At 39.1% G+C, this 21,046-nt stretch overlaps 1 protein-coding gene across 1 annotated transcript in view; it reads left to right on the forward strand.

Moving 5' to 3' along the window:
• The window catches only part of LOC133543538 (capping protein, Arp2/3 and myosin-I linker protein 3-like), a 111,678-nt gene that overhangs the window by 32,243 nt on the left and 58,389 nt on the right, over nt 1-21,046 (forward strand). The window contains 8 exon segments of the mRNA XM_061888151.1: nt 494-615; nt 700-794; nt 4,808-4,878; nt 4,953-5,026; nt 15,190-15,265; nt 15,341-15,429; nt 17,965-18,059; nt 18,280-18,366. Coding sequence (XP_061744135.1) covers nt 494-615; nt 700-794; nt 4,808-4,878; nt 4,953-5,026; nt 15,190-15,265; nt 15,341-15,429; nt 17,965-18,059; nt 18,280-18,366 — 709 coding nt within the window.

Genomic DNA, 21,046 nt, shown 5'->3' on the forward strand with positions numbered 1-21,046 from the left:
CACTGAATTTTCATACACTGAATACTTTTACACTGAATTTTTATACCCTGATTTTTTTAACAATAATTTTTTACACATGTAATTTCTTCCACAATCAATTTTAACAAACTGAATTTTCTTACACCGAATATTTTTACACTGAATTTTTATATTTTATACCCTGAAAACACTTACACACGGACATCTCCTTTTAGGGTCAGGATGTGCTCTCCTGACTTAGCACACACACACACACACACACAGATACAGGAAGGAGGAATATAAAACTGGTGATTTGGCTTCTCCAAGTTAGGAGGGCCCTTATTTATTTTTGACTTGACCTCCTCTAGGTACTGCAGTCATGTATAAGGACATTCGCTTGTAATAAAGCAACTTTTGGTTCAGGAAAACGTTTTTGACGTGTCGTTTGATCCAGCCGCAGTGCCCGACGAGGATGAAAGACCATAAATACACATCACGGGCATCATGTATGTATGTTGCGTGTTCCGCACAGGTCGTCATCGACACAGACAAGTCCAGCTGCTCCCTGAGGTTCGAGTCCCGTGACCACCTCAACCACGTGGTCAGCCACATCAACTACGCCCTCTCGCGGATCTTCAACAACTCGGTGTTCGCGTACGTGTCGCCAGCGGCGCTGCGAGAGAAAGCGTCCGCAGTTCACTTCCTCACCCGTGCGTTTTTTCTCCTTACCTTCCGCAGCCCGTCCATCTGCCACTCGGACAGTGACCTTTCCGAGGGCAGCAGGAAGTACTCGCCCAGTTCGGAGACCTCGGTGGAAACCCAGCGGGCCTGCGGTAAGAGAAACTTAAAACATAAAAGCACACCAGAGCAGCGATTGGCAAACTTTTCTCACCAAGTCACACCTTAGAAAACACTTGGCTCTCCAACCATTTGAATACAGTAGCGTAGTAGGCCTAAGTATTCATTAAAAACAATATTTTTTTTTCCGCACAGTTTGAACAGTGACACTGTGTTTTGAATATAGGAAAATAAAACATTATACTTTAATAATGTTATTCTTTGTCGTACCACTAGATGGAGCCTGCGTACCACTACAGTTTGAGAAACACTGCATTAGAGGGTGAATTAATTTAATTTAATTTTTTCTGACAGTACAGCGGAAACCTCGTTTGGAAAAGGGTTTGTAAATGGAAAAAGTTTGTACATTGAAGCAAATTTCTTTATGAGAAACAAGGTAAATGTGAATAATGGGTTCCAGCCTGGACAAAAGTTCATATGTCAGTACAATTCGGTACCATTGGAACACAAAATTAAGCGCTATACTATACTGTGTATCAAACAAAAATAAAGGGGTGATGCATCGAATTTCTATTTAATAACAAAGTCAAAACAACTAGCTGAACTGTCCTCGTTTTCATCCACCCTGCTGACACACACTGTCACTAGCCCTGTGGTGCTCTAAGTTTAAAATAACAAATCGTCCTAACTTTAACAGCCGGGTCGCGACAATGGAAAGGAATAAAAAATTATATTCACTTTACCTTGTTAGTTGATATTCTTTGGGTGCAGCAGAAGAACGGGGAAGGGAGGAAGCGGTGTCGACAACGCTGTGGATATTTCCTGAATGTTTCAAACCTCACATTGCTTGTTCAGCGCTTTCTTTGGACTCATATTAAGCTAGCGAAAATAGAAAAAAAAAAAGAAAAAAAGTATGCAGAGTAGCAATTAGCACAGTGAGATCGATAAGCCCGCCCACAATGGATGTGCTGCCGGCCACAAAATGGCTGTGCTGCAGGCACACGATGGGTGGATGAAACGTCCGTACACCAAAGCATGTGTACGGACATCGAAAAGTTTGAACAACAAATCAAGGTTCTTTTAGAAATTGATCATTTATAGTAGAAAGTGGACAGCTTGTAGATCATGCTCTGCTTGAGAATTGCCTTCATGAACCACAACTCCCCAGCACTCATGCAGACCCTTACCATCACCATATATTTGTACTCACTAATGTTGCCAGCAATTTAGACAAAAAGGTATTTTTTTCCGTCCCTTTTGAGTTCTTAAAATATGTTCTACAATTGTTTAGTCCTAATTTGAGCATACCAATATAATTACCAGAGTAGTATAGACCAAAACAATCAGAGCACGCAGTTCAGTATCGTGGCCACTGATTGGCTCAACCTCAGGGAGCATTACTATATTGGATTAAAAGAGTGTTAAGTTAACTAAAGGATGTTGTTTCATGTCTAGAGGTCTCTCATATTGTTGAAAATGAACAAAACCCAAAACCAGTGAAGTTGGCCCGTTGTATAAATGGTAAATAAAAACAGAATACAATGATTTGCAAATCATTTTCAACTTACATTCAATGGAAGAGACTGCAAAAACAAGATATTTAATGTTCCAACTGAGAAACTTATTTTTTTGTTGTTGCAAGTAATCATTAACTTAGAATTTAATGGCAGTAAAATATTGCAAAAAAGTGGGCACAGGGGCATTTTTACCACTGTGTTACATGGCCTTTCCGTTTAACAACACTCAGTAAACGTTTGGGAACTGAGGAGAGCAATTTTTTAAGCTTTTCAGGTGGAATTCTTTCCCATTCTTGCTTGATGTACAGCTTAAGTTGTTCAACAGTCCGGAGTCTTTGTTGTGGTATTTTAGGCTTCATAATGCGCCACACATTTTCAATGGGAGACAGGTCTAGACTACAGGCAGGCCAGTCTAGTACCCGCACTCTTTTACTACAAAGCCACACTGTTGTAACAGGTGGCTTGGCATTGTCTTGTTGAAATAAGCAGGGGCGTCCATGATAACGTTGCTTGGATGACAGCATATGTTGCTCCAAAACCTGTATGTACCTTTCAGCATTAATGGTGCCTTCACAGATGTGTAGGTTACCCATGCCTTGGGCACTAATACAAACCCATACCATCACAGATGCTGGCTTTTGAACTTTGCGCCCTGAACAATCCGGATGATTCTTTTCCTCTTTGGTTCGGAGGACACGACGTCCACAGTTTCCAAAAACAATTTGAAATGTGGACTCGCCAGACCACAGAACACTTTCCCACTTTGCATCAGTCCATTTTAGATGAACTCGGGCCCAGCGAAGCCAGCTGCGTTTCTGGGTGTTGTTGATTAATGAGTTTTACTTTACATATTAGAGTTTTAACTTGCACTTACAGATCTGTGTCTGGGTATGACGTTAAACTACATCCAGGCATGAGATGGGAGGTTGTGTGTGGGGTTAGTGAGTCCCAACTAACGTCTATAAAATGCACACAAAGAACTGTTTGCACCTTCTCTTGTGACTGGCGGGCGGTCAGCGCCATAAAGCTGATCGGGTCCCTGGGTAAATGGGGCGCGGACAACAAACAGGACAGACTAAGTTCAACAGCCCAGAAAGGCAATTAGTCTAGGAGAAGGATCTCTGAAATAAAATACCCCTTCCAACCCGCACCAAGCCAGCGTGGAAGGTGTAGGCCAATAACCAGCATGAAAAGTACGCCAAATGGCAGAAACATGCTGAGGCTTTCGTCCAGCAGTGGACTGACAACGGCTGATGATGATACAGATCTAGTGCCGAACTGTAGTTACTGACAGTGGTTTTCTGAAGTGTTACTGAGCCCATGTGGTGAGATCCTTGAAACACTGATGTTGCTTTTTGATGCAGTACCGCCTGAGGGATCGAAGGTCCGTAATTTCAACGCTTACGTGCAGGGATTTCTCCAGACTCTCTGAACCTTTTGATGATATTACAGACCGTAGATGGTAAAATCCTTAAATTCCTTGCAATAGCCCGTTGAGAAATGTTGTTCTTAAACTGTTCGACAATTTGCTCACGCATTTGTTCACAAAGTGGTGACCCTCGCTCCATTCTCTGTTTGTGAATGACTGAGCAATCCATGGAAGCTGCTTTTATGACATGATCCGCTGCTTGGATCATGTCATATTCGGGGTTTTGGTTCTGTTTTGTTTCTATTTGACTTCCTTAGTTCCTGGTGGCACTTCCTGTTTTGTTCTGTTGTCATAGTTACGTATTAGTGTCACCTGCCTCTGTTTTTTTTTACACGCACCTGCTTTGTAATTACTCCCCTTATTTAAGCCTGCCTTTTCCGTTACTCATCCTCGCATCAAAGTTTCTGTTCCGTGCAACAGGTGACGACGCTGTTTCCCAATTGTGGTAAAAAAAAACGATTTCTTGTACTTGCTAGCTTTCACGCTATGCTCCTTTTTTTTGTTCCCTAGCTCTCATGCTAGCGCTTTTAGTTCTTCTAGCTCCCATGCTAGTTTTGTTCGTTTTTGCCTTTAGTTCCTTGTGCAAGTGTTTCTGTTCTTAGTCTGTTTTTTTTAGTGTAAATAAATCATCACGCTGTGTCCAAATCCGACTGCATCCTTGAGAGAACGAACCCACTCCACGATGCCAGCTAACCGTCACATTTTATACCCAATCATGGCACCCACCTGTTCCTAACTAGCCTCTTCACCAGTGGGATGTTCCTTAACCTTCTCAGTCTTTTTTTGCGACTTGTGCCAGCTTTTTTTAAACATGTTGCAGGCATCAAACTCCAAATGAGCTAATATTTGCAGAAAATAATATTTTCCAGTTCGAACATTAAATATCTTGTATTTGCAGTCTATTCAATTGAATATGGGTTGACAAGGATTTGCAAGTCATTGTATTCTGTTTCTATTCACGATTTACACAACGTGCCAACTTCACCGGTTTTTGGGGTTTGTACATCCAAGTGAACGTTGTACTCACATTTGTCGGATACAGTCGCTCGCACTCCCAGATGTTCTTTGTTCACCAGCACGAAACATTTGTTGCCGCCCTCAGGAGGCTTTTCGGAGACGTACGCCGCCTTGTGCGACTATAATGGCATCAGCTGCAAGGAGGAAGTGCAGTGGGTAAGAGCTTCAAGTGCTTTTTTCCAACCTTGCACGAGATCCCTGCGGACTCCTGGCTAATGTCCCCCCTCTAGGATGTGGACACCATCTACCACTCCCAGGACAACCGAGAGTTCAACTTGCTGGATTTTAGTCACCTGGAAAGCAGGTAAGACTGTACAAAAAAACCCAGAAAGAGTATCAAAAGTCAAAAACAGCAACAATTCCATGTCAAAATTTCAAATTATAACAAGATGAGGTAATTCCTGAAGGAATTGCGTGTGAATGCTCCAATGCTGAGGTTAAACTGAAATGCTGAGTGAATGTAGCATGAATGTAAGAATAGTTTGAATGTTGAAGAGTTTGAATGTCCAGGGAAACCCGGATTTGGTTTGGAACTTGGCGAAGTGTTAGTTTGAAAATCCAAGATGAGTGGAATGTGTTGATGTTCGAACGGTTTGAATAGGTTGAAAAAGGTGGGAATTGTGCAACTTGGAAAAATGTCCCATTCATTTCAAAAGGGAACTTCTTGGAAATTTGGGAATTTTGGGGAATCAGGATTTTAAAAAAAAAATGATAAGGAGGTTGGTATTGGAATTGTTTAAATCAGGCAAAAAATGTTGAATTAGTAACAGTTTTTAATTAAGAAATTCCTGGAATTTTGGAAAAACCGGGAAATTTTCTACTTCCCTAACCTACTTGGTTTTTGTCCTGATTATGAGGAATGTTCTGACGTTGGAACGGTAGAAATGGGTTGAAAAATGTGAAAGGAGTAGTCGAACTTAAGAAGGGTGGAAATAGGTTACCAAAAAACGTAAATTCCTGGAAATTTGTTGAACATGGGAAAATGGAAGTTTGATTGTCCAGAGAAACAGGAATTTTGTTTTGAACTTAGAAAAGTATTAGTTTGAATGTCCAGGACGAGTGAAATGTGTTGATGTTGGAATGGTATGAATAAGTTGAAAAATGTGAGAATTGTGCAACTTGGAAAAATGTACCATTCATTTTTGATGGGAGATTCCTGGAAATTTGGGGATTTTGGCGAATCTGGATCTTTTTTTGGAAAATTATTAGGAGCATGAATGTCCTGAATGAGCTGAATTGGTTGGTGTTGGAATTGTTTAAATCAGGCCAAAATTGTTGAATTAGTAACAATTTTTAATTGAAAGATTCCTGGAGTTTTGGGAAAACCGGGAATTTTTCTAGTTCCTTAACAAACTTGGTTTTTGTCCTGAATATGAGAAGTGTTTTGACGGTGGAACGGTTGAAATGGGTTGAAAAATGTGAAAGAAATAGGGTGGAAATAGGTTACCCAAAAAACGGGAATTCCTGGAAATTTTTTGAACGTGGAGAAATGGTAGTTTGAATGTCCAGAGAAACTGGAATTTGGTTTAGAACTCGCGAAAGTGTTAGTTTGAATGTCCAGGACGAGTGAAATGTGTTGTTTGAATAGGTTGAAAAATGTGCGAATTGTGCAACTTGGAAAAATGTCTCATTCATTTCAATGGAAACTTCCTGGAAATTTGGGATTTTTGGGGAATCTGGATTTTTTGTGTGAAAATTATTAGGAGCATGAATGTCCTGAATGAGCTAAATTGGTTGTGTTGGAATTGTTCATATCAGGCAAAAATTTTTTGAATTAGTAACAGTTTTTAATTGAGAAATTCCTGGAATTTTGGAAAAAACGGGAATTTTTCTACTTCCCTAACCTACTTGGTTTTTGTCCTGATTATGAGGAATGTTCTGACGTTGGAACGGTAGAAATGGGTTGAAAAATGTGAAAGGAGTAGTCGAACTTAAGAAGGGTGGAAATAGGTTACCAAAAAATGGGAATTCCTGGAAATTTGTTGAACGTGGAAAAATGGTAGTTTGAATGTCCAGGGAGACCGGGATTTGGTTTAGAACTTGGGAAAGTGGAATGTGTTGATGTTGGAACGGTTTGAATAGGTTGAAAAATGTGCGCATTGTGTAACTTGGAAAAATGTCCCATTCATTTCAATGGGAACTTCCTGGAGATTTGGGAATTTTTGGTAATCTGGATTTAAAAAAAAAAAAAAATTATGATTAGGAGCATGAATGTCCTGAATGGTTGGTGTTGGAATTGTTTAAATCAGGCCAAAATTGTTGAATTACTAACAATTTTTAATTGAAAGATTCCTGGAGTTTCGGGAAAACCGGGAATTTTTCTAGTTCCTTAACAAACTTGGTTTTTGTCCTGAATATGAGAAGTGTTTTGACGGTGGAACGGTTGAAATGGGTTGAAAAATGTGAAAGAAATAGGGTGGAAATAGGTTACCAAAAAAACGGGAATTCCTGGAAATTTTTTGAACGTGGAAAAATGGTAGTTTGAATGTCCAGAGAAACCGGAATTTGGTTTAGAACTCGGGAAAGTGTTAGTTTGAATGTCCAGGATGAGTGAAATGTGTTGTTTGAATAGGTTGAAAAATGTGCGAATTGTGCAACTTGGAAAAATGTCTCATTCATTTCAATGGAAACTTCCTGGAAATGTGGGAATTTTGGGAAAAGCGGGATTTAAAAAAAAAAATGATTAGGAGCATGAATGTCCTGAATGAGCTGAATTGGTTGGTTTTGGAATTGTTTAAATCAGGTCAAAAATGTTTATTAGTAACAGTTTTTAATTGAGAAATTCCTGGAGATTGGGGAAAACTGGGAATTTGTCTAGTTCCTAAACCAACTTTGGTTTTTGTCTTGAATATGATGAGTGTTTTGACGGTGGAACGGTAGAAATGGGTTGAAAAATGTGAAAGGAGTAGTCAAACTTAAGAAGGGTGGAAATAGGTTACCAAAAAACGGAAATTCCTGGAAATTTGTTGAACATGGAAAAATGGTAATTTGAATGTCCAGAGAAACAGGAATTTTGTTTGGAACTTGGGAAGGTGTTAGTTTGAATGTCCAGAACGAGTGAAATGTGTGGTTTGAATAGTTTACAAAATGTGGGAATTGTGCAACTTGGAAAAATGTCTCATTCGTTTCAATGGGAACTTCCTGGAAATTTGGGAATTTTGGGGAATTTTTATTTTTTATTATTATTAGGAGCATGAATGTCCTGAATGAGCTAAATTGGTTGGTGTTGGAATTGTTTAAATTGGGCAAAAAATGTTTAATTAGTAACATTTTTTAATTGAGAAATTCCTGGAATTTTGGAAAAAACAGGAATTTTTCTACTTCCCTAACCAACTTGGTTTTGTCCTGAATATGAGGAATGTTTTGACGGTGGAACGGTTGAAATGGGTTGAAAAATGTGAAAGGAGTAGTCAAACTTAAGAAGGGTGGAAATAGGTTACCAAAAAACGGGAATTCCTGGAAATTTGTTAAACGTGGAAAAATGGTAGTTTGAATGTCCAGAGAAACCAGAAGTTGCTTTGGAACTTGGGAAAGTGTTAGTTTGAATGTCCAGGACGAGTGAAATGAGTGGTTTGAATAGTTTGAAAAATCTGCAAATTGTGTAACTTGGAAAAATGTCTCATTCGTTTCAATGGGAACTTCCTGGAAATTTGGGAATTTTGTGGAATCTGGATTTTTTGTGTGAAAATGATTAGGAGCATGAATGTCCTGAATGAGCTAAATTGGTTGGTGTTGGATTTTTTAAAAATAATTGTTGAAGTATAGCACACAATTCCTGAACATGCTGAATATTTTGAAGTTGTAAAGGTTTGAATCAAATAAAAAAAATGTGGGGATTGTGGAACTTTGAAGAATTTCCCATTGATTTCAATGGGAATTTCAGAAAAGATTTGGAATTTCGGGACAAGCAAGAATTGTTTTAAAAATGGTAAAAAAAAAAAAAAAAAATACAAATAAAAAATTGAATTGTCTAAATGCCTTGAAATGGTTGGTGTTGGAATTTTTCAAATCGGTCGACAAATGTTGAAGTTGTCACGCCCATGGGATTCATGTTTTGTTTTGGTCATGTTCGGCGTGGTTTTTTTGGACATTGAGTTCTTGTTTCTGCACTTCCTTGTTTTTCTTATTTCCATAGCGACTCATTAGTTTCCACCTTGTCTTCAAGTCACCCCCCTGTCCTCAGTTCTCACACCTATTAATAATTATCATAGCTATTATTTAAGCTTCTTACTCCTCAACTGCTTCATGCCATGCTATGCTATTTATTATTTCTGTCCATGCCACGTAAGTTTTTGGTTTGTTTTATGCCACACTTAATGTCTTTTGATTCTTTCTTTCATAGTCATGCCTTTGTGCTAGTCATTTGTTTTCAGTAGTCAAGTTTGTTCTCCGCCATTGTGCGCGCCATTTGTTTGCCTTTTTGTTAGTTATAGTGTTTAATAAATAAAAATGTACTCACATTCTCACCTGGCTCGTTCCAATTTTCCTTTGCATCGTAGAAACAATCCAAGTCATAGTCCAAGCCTGACAGAAGTAGTAACATGTTGAATTGAGAAATGGTATTATGAAATTCCTGGAATTTCGGGAATTTTTTTTTTTTTAATTGTTGAAGTAGAACACACAATTCCTGAACATGCTGAATATTTTGAAGTTGGAATGGTTTGAATCAGATTAAAAATGTGGGAAGTGTGGAACTTTGAAGAAAAAATTAGGAATTTCGGGAAAAGCCGGAATTGTTTTGAAAATAGTAAAAAATAAATATTTAAATAAATAAATAAAATAAAACTTGAATAGTCTCAATAAGTTGAAATGGTTTGGGTTGGAGTTTTTCAAATCGGTCGTGAAATTTTGACGTAGTAAGATGTTGAATGAATTGAGAAATGGTATTACGGAATTCCTGGAATTTTGTGAAAACCGGGAATTTTTCCAGTTCGTTTTTTTGTCCCGATTAAGAGGAATGTTTTGATGGTAGAACGGTTGGAATGCCTTGAAAAATGTGAAAGGAGTAGTCGCCAGGAAAAAGGTTGGAAATAGGGCTTTGGAAAACCAGGAATTCTGGAAAATCCTGGAATTTTTCCAGTTCGTTTTTTTGTCCCGATTAAGAGGAATGTTTTGACGGTAGAACGGTTGGAATGCGTTGAAAAATGTGAAAGGAGTAGTTGCCAAGAAAAATGGTGAAAATAGGGCTTTGGAAAACCAGGAATTCTGGAAAATCCTGGAATTTTTCAAGTTCGTTTTTTGTCCTGATTAAGAGGAATGTTTTGATGGTACAACGGTTGAAATGCGTTTAAAAATGTGAAAGGAGTAGTCGTCAAGAAAAAGGGTGGAAATAGGGTTTTGGAAAATCAGGAATTCAGGTAAATCCTGGAATTTTTTAAGTTCGTTTTTTGTCCGGATTAAGAGGAATGTTTTGACGGTAGAACGGTTGGAATGCGTTGAAAAATGTAAAAGGAGTAGTCCCCAGGAAAAAGGGTGGAAATAGGGCTTTCGAAAACCAGGAATTCTGGAAAATCCTGGAATTTTTCAAGTTCGTTTTTTGTCCTGATTAAGAGGAATGTTTTAAGGGTACAACGGTTGAAATGTAAAAGGAGTAGTCGCCAGGAAAAAGGGTGGAAATAGGGCTTTGGAAAACCAGGAATTCTGGAAAATCCTGGAATTTTTCAAGTTCGTTTTTTGTCCTGATTAAGAGGAATGTTTTGATGGTACAACGGTTGAAATGCGTTGAAAAATGTGAAAGGAGTAGTTGCCAAGAAAAATGGTGAAAATAGGGCTTTGGAAAACCAGGAATTCTGGAAAATCCTGGAATTTTTCAAGTTCGTTTTTTGTCCGGATTAAGAGGAATGTTTTGACGGTAGAACGGTTGGAATGCGTTGAAAAATGTGAAAGGAGTAGTCACCAAAAAAAGGGTGAAAATAGGGCTTTGGAAAACCAGGAATTCTGGTAAATCCTGGAATTTTTCCAGTTTGTTTTTTGTCCTGATTAAGAGGAATGTTTTGATGGTACAACGTTTGAAATGCGTTGAAAAATGTGAAAGGAGTAGTCGCCAAGAAAAAGGGTGGAAATAGGGTTTTGGAAAACCAGGAATTCTGGTAAATCCTGGAATTTTTTAAGTTCGTTTTTTGTCCGGATTAAGAGGAATGTTTTGACGGTAGAACGGTTGGAATGCGTTGAAAAATGTGAAAGGAGTAGTTGCCAAGAAAAATGGTGAAAATAGGGCTTTGGAAAACCAGGAATTCTGGAAAATCCTGGAATTTTTCAAGTTCGTTTTTTGTCCTGATTAAGAGGAATGTTTTGATGGTACAACGGTTGAAATGCGTTGAAAAATGTGAAAGGAGTAGTCGCCAAGAAAAAGGGTGGAAATAGGGTTTTGGAAAACCAGGGATTCTGGTAAATCCTGGAATTTTTTAAGTTCGTTTTTTGTCCGGATTAAGAGGAATGTTTTGACGGTAGAACGGTTGGAATGCGTTGAAAAATGTGAAAGGAGTAGTCGCCAAAAAAAGGGTGAAAACAGGGCTTTGGAAAACCAGGAATTCTGGTAAATCCTGGAATCTTTCCAGTTTGTTTTTTGTCCTGATTAAGAGGAATGTTTTGATGGTACAACGGTTGAAATGTGTTGAAAAATGTAAAAGGAGTAGTCACCAGGAAAAAGGGTGGAAATAGGGCTTTGGAAAACCAGGAATTCTGGAAAATCCTGGAATTTTTCAAGTTTGTTTTTTGTCCTGATTAAGAGGAATGTTTTGATGGTACAACGGTTGAAATGCGTTGAAAAATGTGAAAGGAGTAGTCGCCAGGAAAAAGGGTGAAAATAGGGCTTCGGAAAATCAGGAATTCTGGTAAATCCTGGAATTTTTCAAGTTCGTTTTTTGTCCTGATTAAGAGGAAAGTTTTAAGGGTACAACGGTTGAAATGTAAAAGGAGTAGTCGCCAAGAAGAAGGGTGGAAATAGAGTTTTGGAAAACCAGGAATTCTGGTAAATCCCGGAATTTTTCAAGTTCGTTTTTTGTCCTGATTAAGAGGAATGTTTTGATGGTACAACGGTTGAAATGCGTTGAAAAATGTAAAATGAGTAGTCGCCAGGAAAAAGGGTGAAAATTGGGCTTTGGAAAACCAGGAATTCTGGTAAATCCCGGACTTTTTCAAGTTCGTTTTTTGTCCTGATTAAGAGGAATGTTTTGACGGTAGAACAGTTGAAATGCGTTGAAAAATGTGAAAGGAGTAGTCACCAGGAAAAATGGTGGAAATAGGGCTTTGGAAAACCAGGACTTCTGTAAAATCCTGGAATTTTTTATGCACTTGGGGAAAAAAGTAGTTTAAGTTTCCAGGATGGTGGAATGTGTCGAAGGTGGAATGGTTTGAATCGACAGAAAAATGTGGAAATGGTGGAATATTGAAAAATGGCCAATTCATTTTGAATGGGGAACAATGTCCCGGAAAACATGGAATTCCGGGAAATCTGTGAATTTTTCGGAATTTGTCAAGGGAAAGGCCGCGATTTCCAGTTTGAAGTTTGAATCGGGTGAAAAATCTGGAGAAGTTAGCATAACTTATTGCCTTCTCCTGCTCGATGTGTCACATGTGTAGCGATTCAGTGATAACACTACTTGTAAGAGTCGTGATGTATTTGTCTCCGTGGAGAACAGGATTCATAACTTGGAAGCGGCTTCACACTGTGTATGGACGTTCTTTATCTGTGCTAGCTCGGACGCTACATTGCCTTCATGACACATTTTTCAAAGCCTGTGTCAGTCTATAAATCCTAGGCAACATTAGTAACATATTTATCGTATTCTGGTAGCAATCCTACCCAAAACAAATGTTAACAAACATGAATAATGATTTTTACTACAAGTTTAAGTCACTTTTATCTTCCTGCTGGAAAATGTTGAGTAAATTGACATGTGAGACGGCGCTATTGGCTGGGATTTATTTTCAGCCTGCAAATAATGTCATTAAACACGTTTTAAAGTCATTTTTAGACAATAACAAAACATGACAGTACTCACTTTCTATTATTATATTACCAAAAAAAACACCTTATTTTTTAACGAGAATTTTAGTAAATAATCGTGTGCTAAAAAACAAAAACAGTCTTACATTGCATCCGGAAAGTATTTACAGCTTTACTTTTTCCACATTTTGTTAGATTACAGCCTTATTTCAAAATGTAATAAACTCATGTTTTCCTTAAAATTCTACACACAATACCCTATAATGAGAATGTTTATTTTTTTATTTTTGCAAATTTACTGAAAATAAATAACAAAAATGTCACAAGTATTCACAGCCTTTGCTCGATACTTTGTTGATACACCTTGGGGTGGTATAGCTCGGTTGGTAGAGCAACTTGAGGGTTCCAGGTTCGATCCCCACTTCCGCCACCCTAGTCAACGCCATTGTGTCCTTGGGCAAGACACTTTACCCACATGCTCCCGGTGCCTATCACACTGGTTTAATGGTAACTTAGATTTGTAAAGCGCTTTGAGTCACTGGAGAAAAAGCGCTATATAAATATCACTCACTTCACTTCACCTTTGGTAGCAACTGTGAATGGTAAATGTGTCGTACCTCGCTTTTTCTAGCTTTTTTTCAAGCACTTTGACACTATTTCCACATTCACCAATTCACACACTGATGGCAGGAGCTGCCATGCAAGGCACTAACCAGGACCCATCAGGAGCAAGGGTCAAGTGTCTCGCTCAAGGACACAACGGACGTGACTAGGACGGTAGAAGGTGGGGATTGAACCAGGAGCCCTCAGGTTGCTGGCACAGCCGTCCCGTGTCAAGACAGTGTCAGTTGGTTTTCATCCTGTCAGAGTTAGTTGTGAAGTGAATTATATTTATATAGCGCTTTTTCTCCAATGACTCAAAGCGCTTTACAGAGTGAACCCCAATATCTAATTTTTACATTTAAACCAGTGTGGGTGGCACTGGGAGCAGGTGGGTAAAGTGTCTTGCCCAAGGACACAACGGCAGTGACTAGGATGGCGGAAGCGGGTATCGAACCTGCAACCCTTAAGTTGCTGACACGGCCGCTCTACCAACTGAGCTATTCCGTTTGTGACGAACCCCAAGATGCAGAGATGGAGGCAGGCATGGAGTGAGAAAACATGATTTAATTGACACACTAAAACAAAACAAAACAAACGGGTACAAACACAAAGTGCGCACGAGGCGGGTACATAACTAAGAGAGCTAGCATGGGAGCTAGAAAATAAAAGGAGCTTAGCATGGAAAGTAGCAAAAACAAATAGGGCTTAGCATGGAGGCTAGCATGAACAGAACCGGGAACAGAAGTCGTTACGTGTTGCATAAAGACAAATTGGAAGCAGGGAACAAAAACCAGTAAGCTACAAACATCTAACGAAATGTAGCTTACCACTACGCTGCAAAGATACGACACGACACGACACGACAGGAGCGACAATACATGACATGTAGCAACGACAAGAGCGACAATACGGATGTGACATCGACAATAATCCAGCCCTGACTGGAAGACAAAGCAGGTACAAATAGGAGCGGGCTGATTGACACCAGGTGTGGCCAGGTGCCAATCAGCAGCAGCTGAGGGGAAACAGCGCACATGGAAAAAAAACTGGAAACAGACAAAATAAGAGCGCAGACGGGAACTAAAAACAGGAAGTACTAAACACGCACCGAGGAAAAACTAAAACACAAACAAACTGTCAGTGGCAAGCCTGACATATCCTGGATAAAAAAATAAAAAAAATGAAACAACGCTTCACATCTGAACAAATGGAGCTTGAGAGGTGGTGCAAAGAAGAATGGACAAAACGGACGAAATATAGGTGTGCCAAGCTTGTGGCATCGTTTTCAAAAAGACTCGAGGCGGTAATTGCTGCCAAAGGTGCGCCAACAAAGTAATGAGCAAAGGCTGTGAATACTTATGTACATGTGTTTTTTTTTTGTTTGTTTTAATACAGTTGAAATTAAAAAAAATAAAAATACATTGATATTATGGGGTATTGTGTGTGGAATTTTGAGGACAAAATGGAGTAATGCTGTAACATAAAAATTTGGGGAAAAACTGCAGCGCTGTGAATACTTTCTGGATGCACAGTACATGCAAATTGTTTCCTTATTTACAAAAATATCCATACATCCATTTTCTACCGCTTGTCCCTTTTGGAGTCGTGGGGGGGGGTGCTGGAGCCTAAGGCAGGGTACATCATTTTTTTAATTATATATTTTTTCAAATACATCAATAGGAGTTTTTTTTACCTTATTCAAAAATGTTTTCTTATAAACATTTTTCATCCCAAATTATATATTGTGAGAACTGGTTTGATTGGAGAATTGTGTCGAATCGATTCTGCGTTAAATCGAAGCGAATTGTAAGATTACGATCACTAATAAGTCATTTAAAGTTTCAAAAGGGAAAATGCGTGGATCCGCCGAACTTCAAAAGGTGCCTCCGGGTTTACCTGATGGTTGTCGCCTGCAGGGACTTGGCGGTGATCGTGGCGTCGGTGGCGTACAACACCTGGTTCACGAAGCTCTACTGCAAAGACCTGCGATTGGTAAGCCAGTTACGCTGCAGCGCGTTTTTTTTTTGGGAGGGGCAAACTGACCTGCTCTCTGTTGATCGGTGTCAGGGGTCAGAGGTCACGGAGCAGGTCCTGCACACGGTCAGCAAATCCTCCAGCCTGGAGGAAATCACCCTGGAGAACGCCGGGTTAAAATCGTAAGAATGAAAGACTTTTTGTTGTTGTTGTTGTTCTACATCAAGGGTGTCAAACTCATTTTCTTTGAGGGCCACATTGCAGTAATGGGTGTTTTTTTTTTTTATTAATTGACATTATGCATGCGGGTAATAACCTGTGATTAATCATGATTAATAGATTGCATTTATTTATTAGATTTTTTAATGTATAACTTGCTTTAAAAACATAAAGGTGACAAGCAGAGATTTAACTAATTGTTTTTATCTCACAGAAATAGTTTTGCAATACAGTATATAATTGTATACATACATTTTGTAGATTACAGCCTTATTTCCAAATGAAATAAACTCATTTTTTCCTTAAAATTCTACACACAATACCCCATAACGAGAATGTTTTTTTATTTTTGCAAATTTACTGAAAATAAATAACAAAAATGTCACAAGTATTCACAGTCTTTGCTCGATACTTTGTTGATACACCTTGGGGCGGTATAGCTCGGTTGGTAGAGCGGACGTGCCAGCAACTTGAGGGTTGCAGGTTCGATCCCTGCTTCTGCCATCCTAGTCACTGGTGTGTCTTTGGGCAAGACACTTTACCCACCTGCTCCCAGTGCCACCCACACTGGTTTAAATGTAAAAATTTGATATTGGGTTTCACTATATAAAGCGCTTTGAGTCACTAGAGAAAAAGCGCTATATAAATATAATTCACTTCATAATATAATTGGCTTGATTAAATAATATTTAAGTATAAAATATGCATTTTTTCTGTCAAAATTGAAAGACTGTATATATATATAAAATTGAAAGGCTGTGAACAATCGGTAAATATATTAAAAGTTCTTTAACCGCCACCGGTGCAGCAACAAATATGCAATACAGACAAAAAGTGCCCCATTTACACACACGCATATATATATATATATATATATATATATATATATATATATATATATATATATATATATATGTATAAAAAATTAAGAAAAACATAAATATCTTATATTTATTCCTCCTAAAAACTGCAATAAAAGTAAAACAAATACAAAAATACACAAAAGTTGTATATTTTCCCTCCTAAAAACTCCAATTAAAATTAAGTTTAAAAGAAGAAATACACAAAAGTCATATCTTTGTTTTTTATTACAATAAAAGAAAGTTAAAAAAAAATACACAAAAGTCTTACATGTGTTCCGTATAAAAACTCCGATAAAAATAAGTTAAAATAAAAAGAAGTACACACAAGTCTTTCATTTGTTCCTTCTAAAAATTCCAATAAAATTAACTAAAAAAATAAATAAAAATAAAATAATGCACAAGTCTCACATTTGTTTAAAGGCCTACTGAAATGAGATTTTCTTATTCAAACGGAGACAGCAGGTCCATTCTATGTGTCATACTTGATCATTTCGCGATATTGCCATATTTTTGCTGAAATGATTCAGTAGAGAACATCCACGATAAAGTTTGCAACTTTTGGCCGCTAATAAAAAAGCCTTGCCTTTACCGGAAGTATGTGTGCGTGACGCCACCGGTGTGAGGGCTCCTCACATCCTCACATTGTTTACAATCATGGCCACCAGCAGCTAGAGCGATTCGGAGCGAGAAAGCGACGATTTCCCCATTAATTTGAGCCAGGATGAAAGATTTGTGGATGAAGATATTGATAGTGAAGGACTAGAAAAAAAATGTAGTAAAATAAAAAGCGGCGGCAGTGTGAGCATTTCAGATGTTTATAGACACATTTACTAGGATAATTCTGGAAGATCCCTTATCTGCTTATTGTTTTAATAGTGTTTTAGTGAGATTGTAAAGACATACCTCAAAGCCGGATGGCTGCGGTGAACAAGCCAGCGTCTCAGAGAGAAGCAGAGGAGCCAAGCTCACAGCTGCAGGACGACGCATAATCCACTGATGTCTCCGATAAGATATATTTCACAATTTTTCCATCCAAACACATGCTGGTTGACGTAAAGAAACATGTTCGCTTGACCGCTCTGTGTTAAAGCTTTACAACAGACAAAGAAACACCGGCTGTGTCTCGGTGCTAAAGGGAGCTGCAATACACCGCTTTCCACCAACAGCATTCTTCTTTGACGTCTCCATTATTAATTGAACAAATTGCAAAAGATTCAGCAACACAGATGTCCAAATCACTGTGCAATTATGCGATGAAAAGAGACGACTTTTAGCCGTGAGTGGTGCTGATCCAACCAATAACGTCACAAACACACGTCATCATTCCGCGACGTTTTCTACAAGAAACTCCGCGGGAAATTTAAAATTGTAATTTAGTAAACTAAAAAAGCCGTATTGGCATGTGTTGCAATGTTAATATTTCATCATTGATATATAAACTAGCAGACTGCGTGGTCGGTAGTAGTGGGTTTCAGTAGGCCTTAAAAAAAAAACTCCAATAGAACTAAGTTAAAAAAAATAATTAAGAAACACAAAAATATCCTTCTAAAAACGGCAATAAAAATTAAGTACAAAAAAATACACAAAAGCCAATGTCTTGCATTTAGTGAGACCATAACCATGTTGCCTCTGCAGAGACTTCCCACAGAAGATGTCGGCCGCTCTCTCCGAGAACCCCGCCTCTGTCATCCATTCACTCAACCTGGCCCATAACTCTCTGGACAACCAAGGTAAGAAGATGAGAGGAAACAATGTCAGATGAGACTACAAGGAAGCACTAGTGCTGGTGTCAAAGTGCTAATTACGCCTGATGAGCCGACTTTCAGCCCGCATGTCGACCTCCAGCGTGTGACTGTGACTGTGGGTGTGGGTGTGAACGTGTGACAGGCTGAGCAGGATGCAACTCTCCACGACATTTTGTAGAAATGTCCTCTCACCTTCTGGCTGCAGGCATGGCTAACCTCATCCAGCAGATGTGTCGCCTCAGCAAGGGTCTACGCCTCCTCAACCTCTCCAAGACCTCGCTCACCTCCAAAGGTTTGTCCAAATGACGCTCCCGCTGTTTTTTGTTTTTTTTGGGAGTGATATCCTGCGGCTCCATACCAATCAACAAGGACAAGGAGTACAAATTGGTTACAGTTTCTCTCCAGGGGGTAGGGGGCATGGTGTGTGCCACCAAGACGTCTCTATCTTATCACTGCCTTGGGGCCATAGACTACAGACTGCGGTGAAGTAGGCCGGCTTCGTCGCATGAAAAAGCCTACAATTTTCGGTTGTGTTTTCCTCTCCGTCTGCTGAATGACAATATACGATATATATATATATATATATATATATATAGTTACCTCTAGGACTGCGGCTCCATACCAATCAACAAGGAGTACAAATTGGTTACAGTTTCTCTCCAGGGGGAAGGGGGCAGGGTGTGTGCCTCCAAGACGTCTCCATCTTTTCACTGCCTGGGGGCCATAGACTACAGTGAAGTAGGCCGGCTTCGTCGCATGAAAAACCCTACAATTTTCGGTTGTGTTTTCCGCTCCGTATGCTGAATGACAATATACGATATAGATATATATATATATATATATATATATATATATATATATAACAGTTACCTCTAGGACTGCGGCTCTATACCAATCAACAAGGACAAGGAGTAAAAATTGGTTACAGTTTCTCTCCAGGGCGAAGGGTGTGTGCCACCATCACGTGTCCATCTTATCACTGCCTGGGAGCCATAGACTACAGACTGCGGTGAAGTAGGCCGGCTTCGTCGCATGAAAAAGCCTACAATTTTCGGTTGTGTTTTCCGCTCCGTCTGCTGAATGACAATATACGATATATATCTCGATATATATATATATATATATATATATATATATATATAACAGTTACCTCTAGGACTGCGGCTCCATACCAATCAACAAGGAGTACAAATTGGTTACAGTTTCTCTCCAGGGGGAAGGGGGCAGGGTGTGTGCCACCAAGACATCTCCATCTTATCACTGCCTGGGGGCCATAGACTACAGACTGCGGTGAAGTAGGCCGGCTTCGTCGCATGAAAAAGCCTACAATTTTCGGTTGTGTTTTCCGCTCCGTATGCTGAATGACAATATACGATATATATCTCGATATATATATATATATAACAGTTACCTCTAGGACCGCGGCTCCATACCAATCAACAAGGACAAGGAGTAAAAATTGGTTACAGTTTCTCTCCAGGGCGAAGGGGGCAGGGTGTGTGCCACCGTCACGTGTCCATCTTATCACTGCCTGGGAGCCATAGACTACAGACTGCAGTGAAGTAGGCCGGCATCGTCGCATGAAAAACCCTACAATTTTCGGTTGTGTTTTCCGCTCCGTATGCTGAATGACAATAAACGATATATATCTCGATATATATATATATATAACAGTTACCTCTAGGACTGCGAGCGAGCTGAGCTTCCGCTTATATTTCTAGAACAGTGGTTCTTAACCTTGTTGGAGGTACTGAACCCCACCAGTTTCCTATGCGCATTCACCGAACCCTTCTGTAGTGAAAAATAAAATGTTTTTTTATTTCAAATACAAGACAAAGTTGTATGTTTTTAGTAACACTTTAGTATGGGGAACATATTCTGTCAGGCTTGGACTGTTTTCCCGAGGTGCAAAGCGAATGGAGTGGAAACGGCGTGAAGGTAAAGACATCTTTATTTTAACACTAAAACTAAAAACAGGAACCAACAAAAAGCGCGCACAATGGCGGCACAAAAAACTGGGCTATGAAACAAAAGACTAGCACAAAGGCTATAAACTACAAACATGAAACAAAAACACTTGCGCAGTGGCATGAATAACAAAAACTTACGTGGACAAAATGGACGAAGCAGATAATCGAGGGCGTGAATGAGGTGCAGCATGGGTAGCGTGTGTGAAGATCCCAGGACGAAGACAAGAAAAAGAGTGACTTAAATAGCTATGATCATTAGTGAAAACAGGTGTGAGGCTGAGAACAGGGACGTGACAGGTGAAAACTAATGAGTTGGCATGGAGACGAAAACAAACCAGGAAGTGCCAAGACAGAACTAAATGTCCAAAATCAAAAAAGTAAACATAGCATGACCAAAACAAAACATGAACCATAGGCGTGACATATTCTAAGTAACAAAGACTTAATTTAGAGTTTTTTGGACACGAGGAGAACATATTTTAAGTGACAAAGACTTAATTTAGAGTTATTTGGTTAGGGTTATGGTTATAATAAGGCCACGCCAAATAAGGCATTAATTAGTACCTAATGACTAGTTAGGAGCCAATATGTTACTAATTTGCATGTTAAAAAGCAACTAATTAATGGTGAATATGTTCCCCATACTAAAGTGCTACCATATTTTTTTTACTGGTGCACAAAATGAACCGTGCATGAACATCACCTTGTTCAAACAACAAAACTAAGACAGTACATAAACTCACAACAAATTACACACCTGCAAATCAATCAGCTGTTGCCGTACCCATAATATGCCAAAAGGGAGAAGTTTGTATTTACACGAAGAGTCGGGTGTGTTTTGACCTCTGCCGAACCCCTGAGGCCGACTCACCGAACCCTGGTTAAGAACCACTGTTCTAGAACGTCAACGGGCTCATAGTGATGTTACTAGTAGTTGACTTGGGAGTGTTTATTATCATTTGGGGAGAGTTCGCTGCATTATGCACTTTTATTCTTTGGCTT

This window comes from Nerophis ophidion, linkage group LG26 (assembly GCF_033978795.1).
Source record: "Nerophis ophidion isolate RoL-2023_Sa linkage group LG26, RoL_Noph_v1.0, whole genome shotgun sequence".
NCBI lineage: Eukaryota > Metazoa > Chordata > Actinopteri > Syngnathiformes > Syngnathidae > Nerophis > Nerophis ophidion.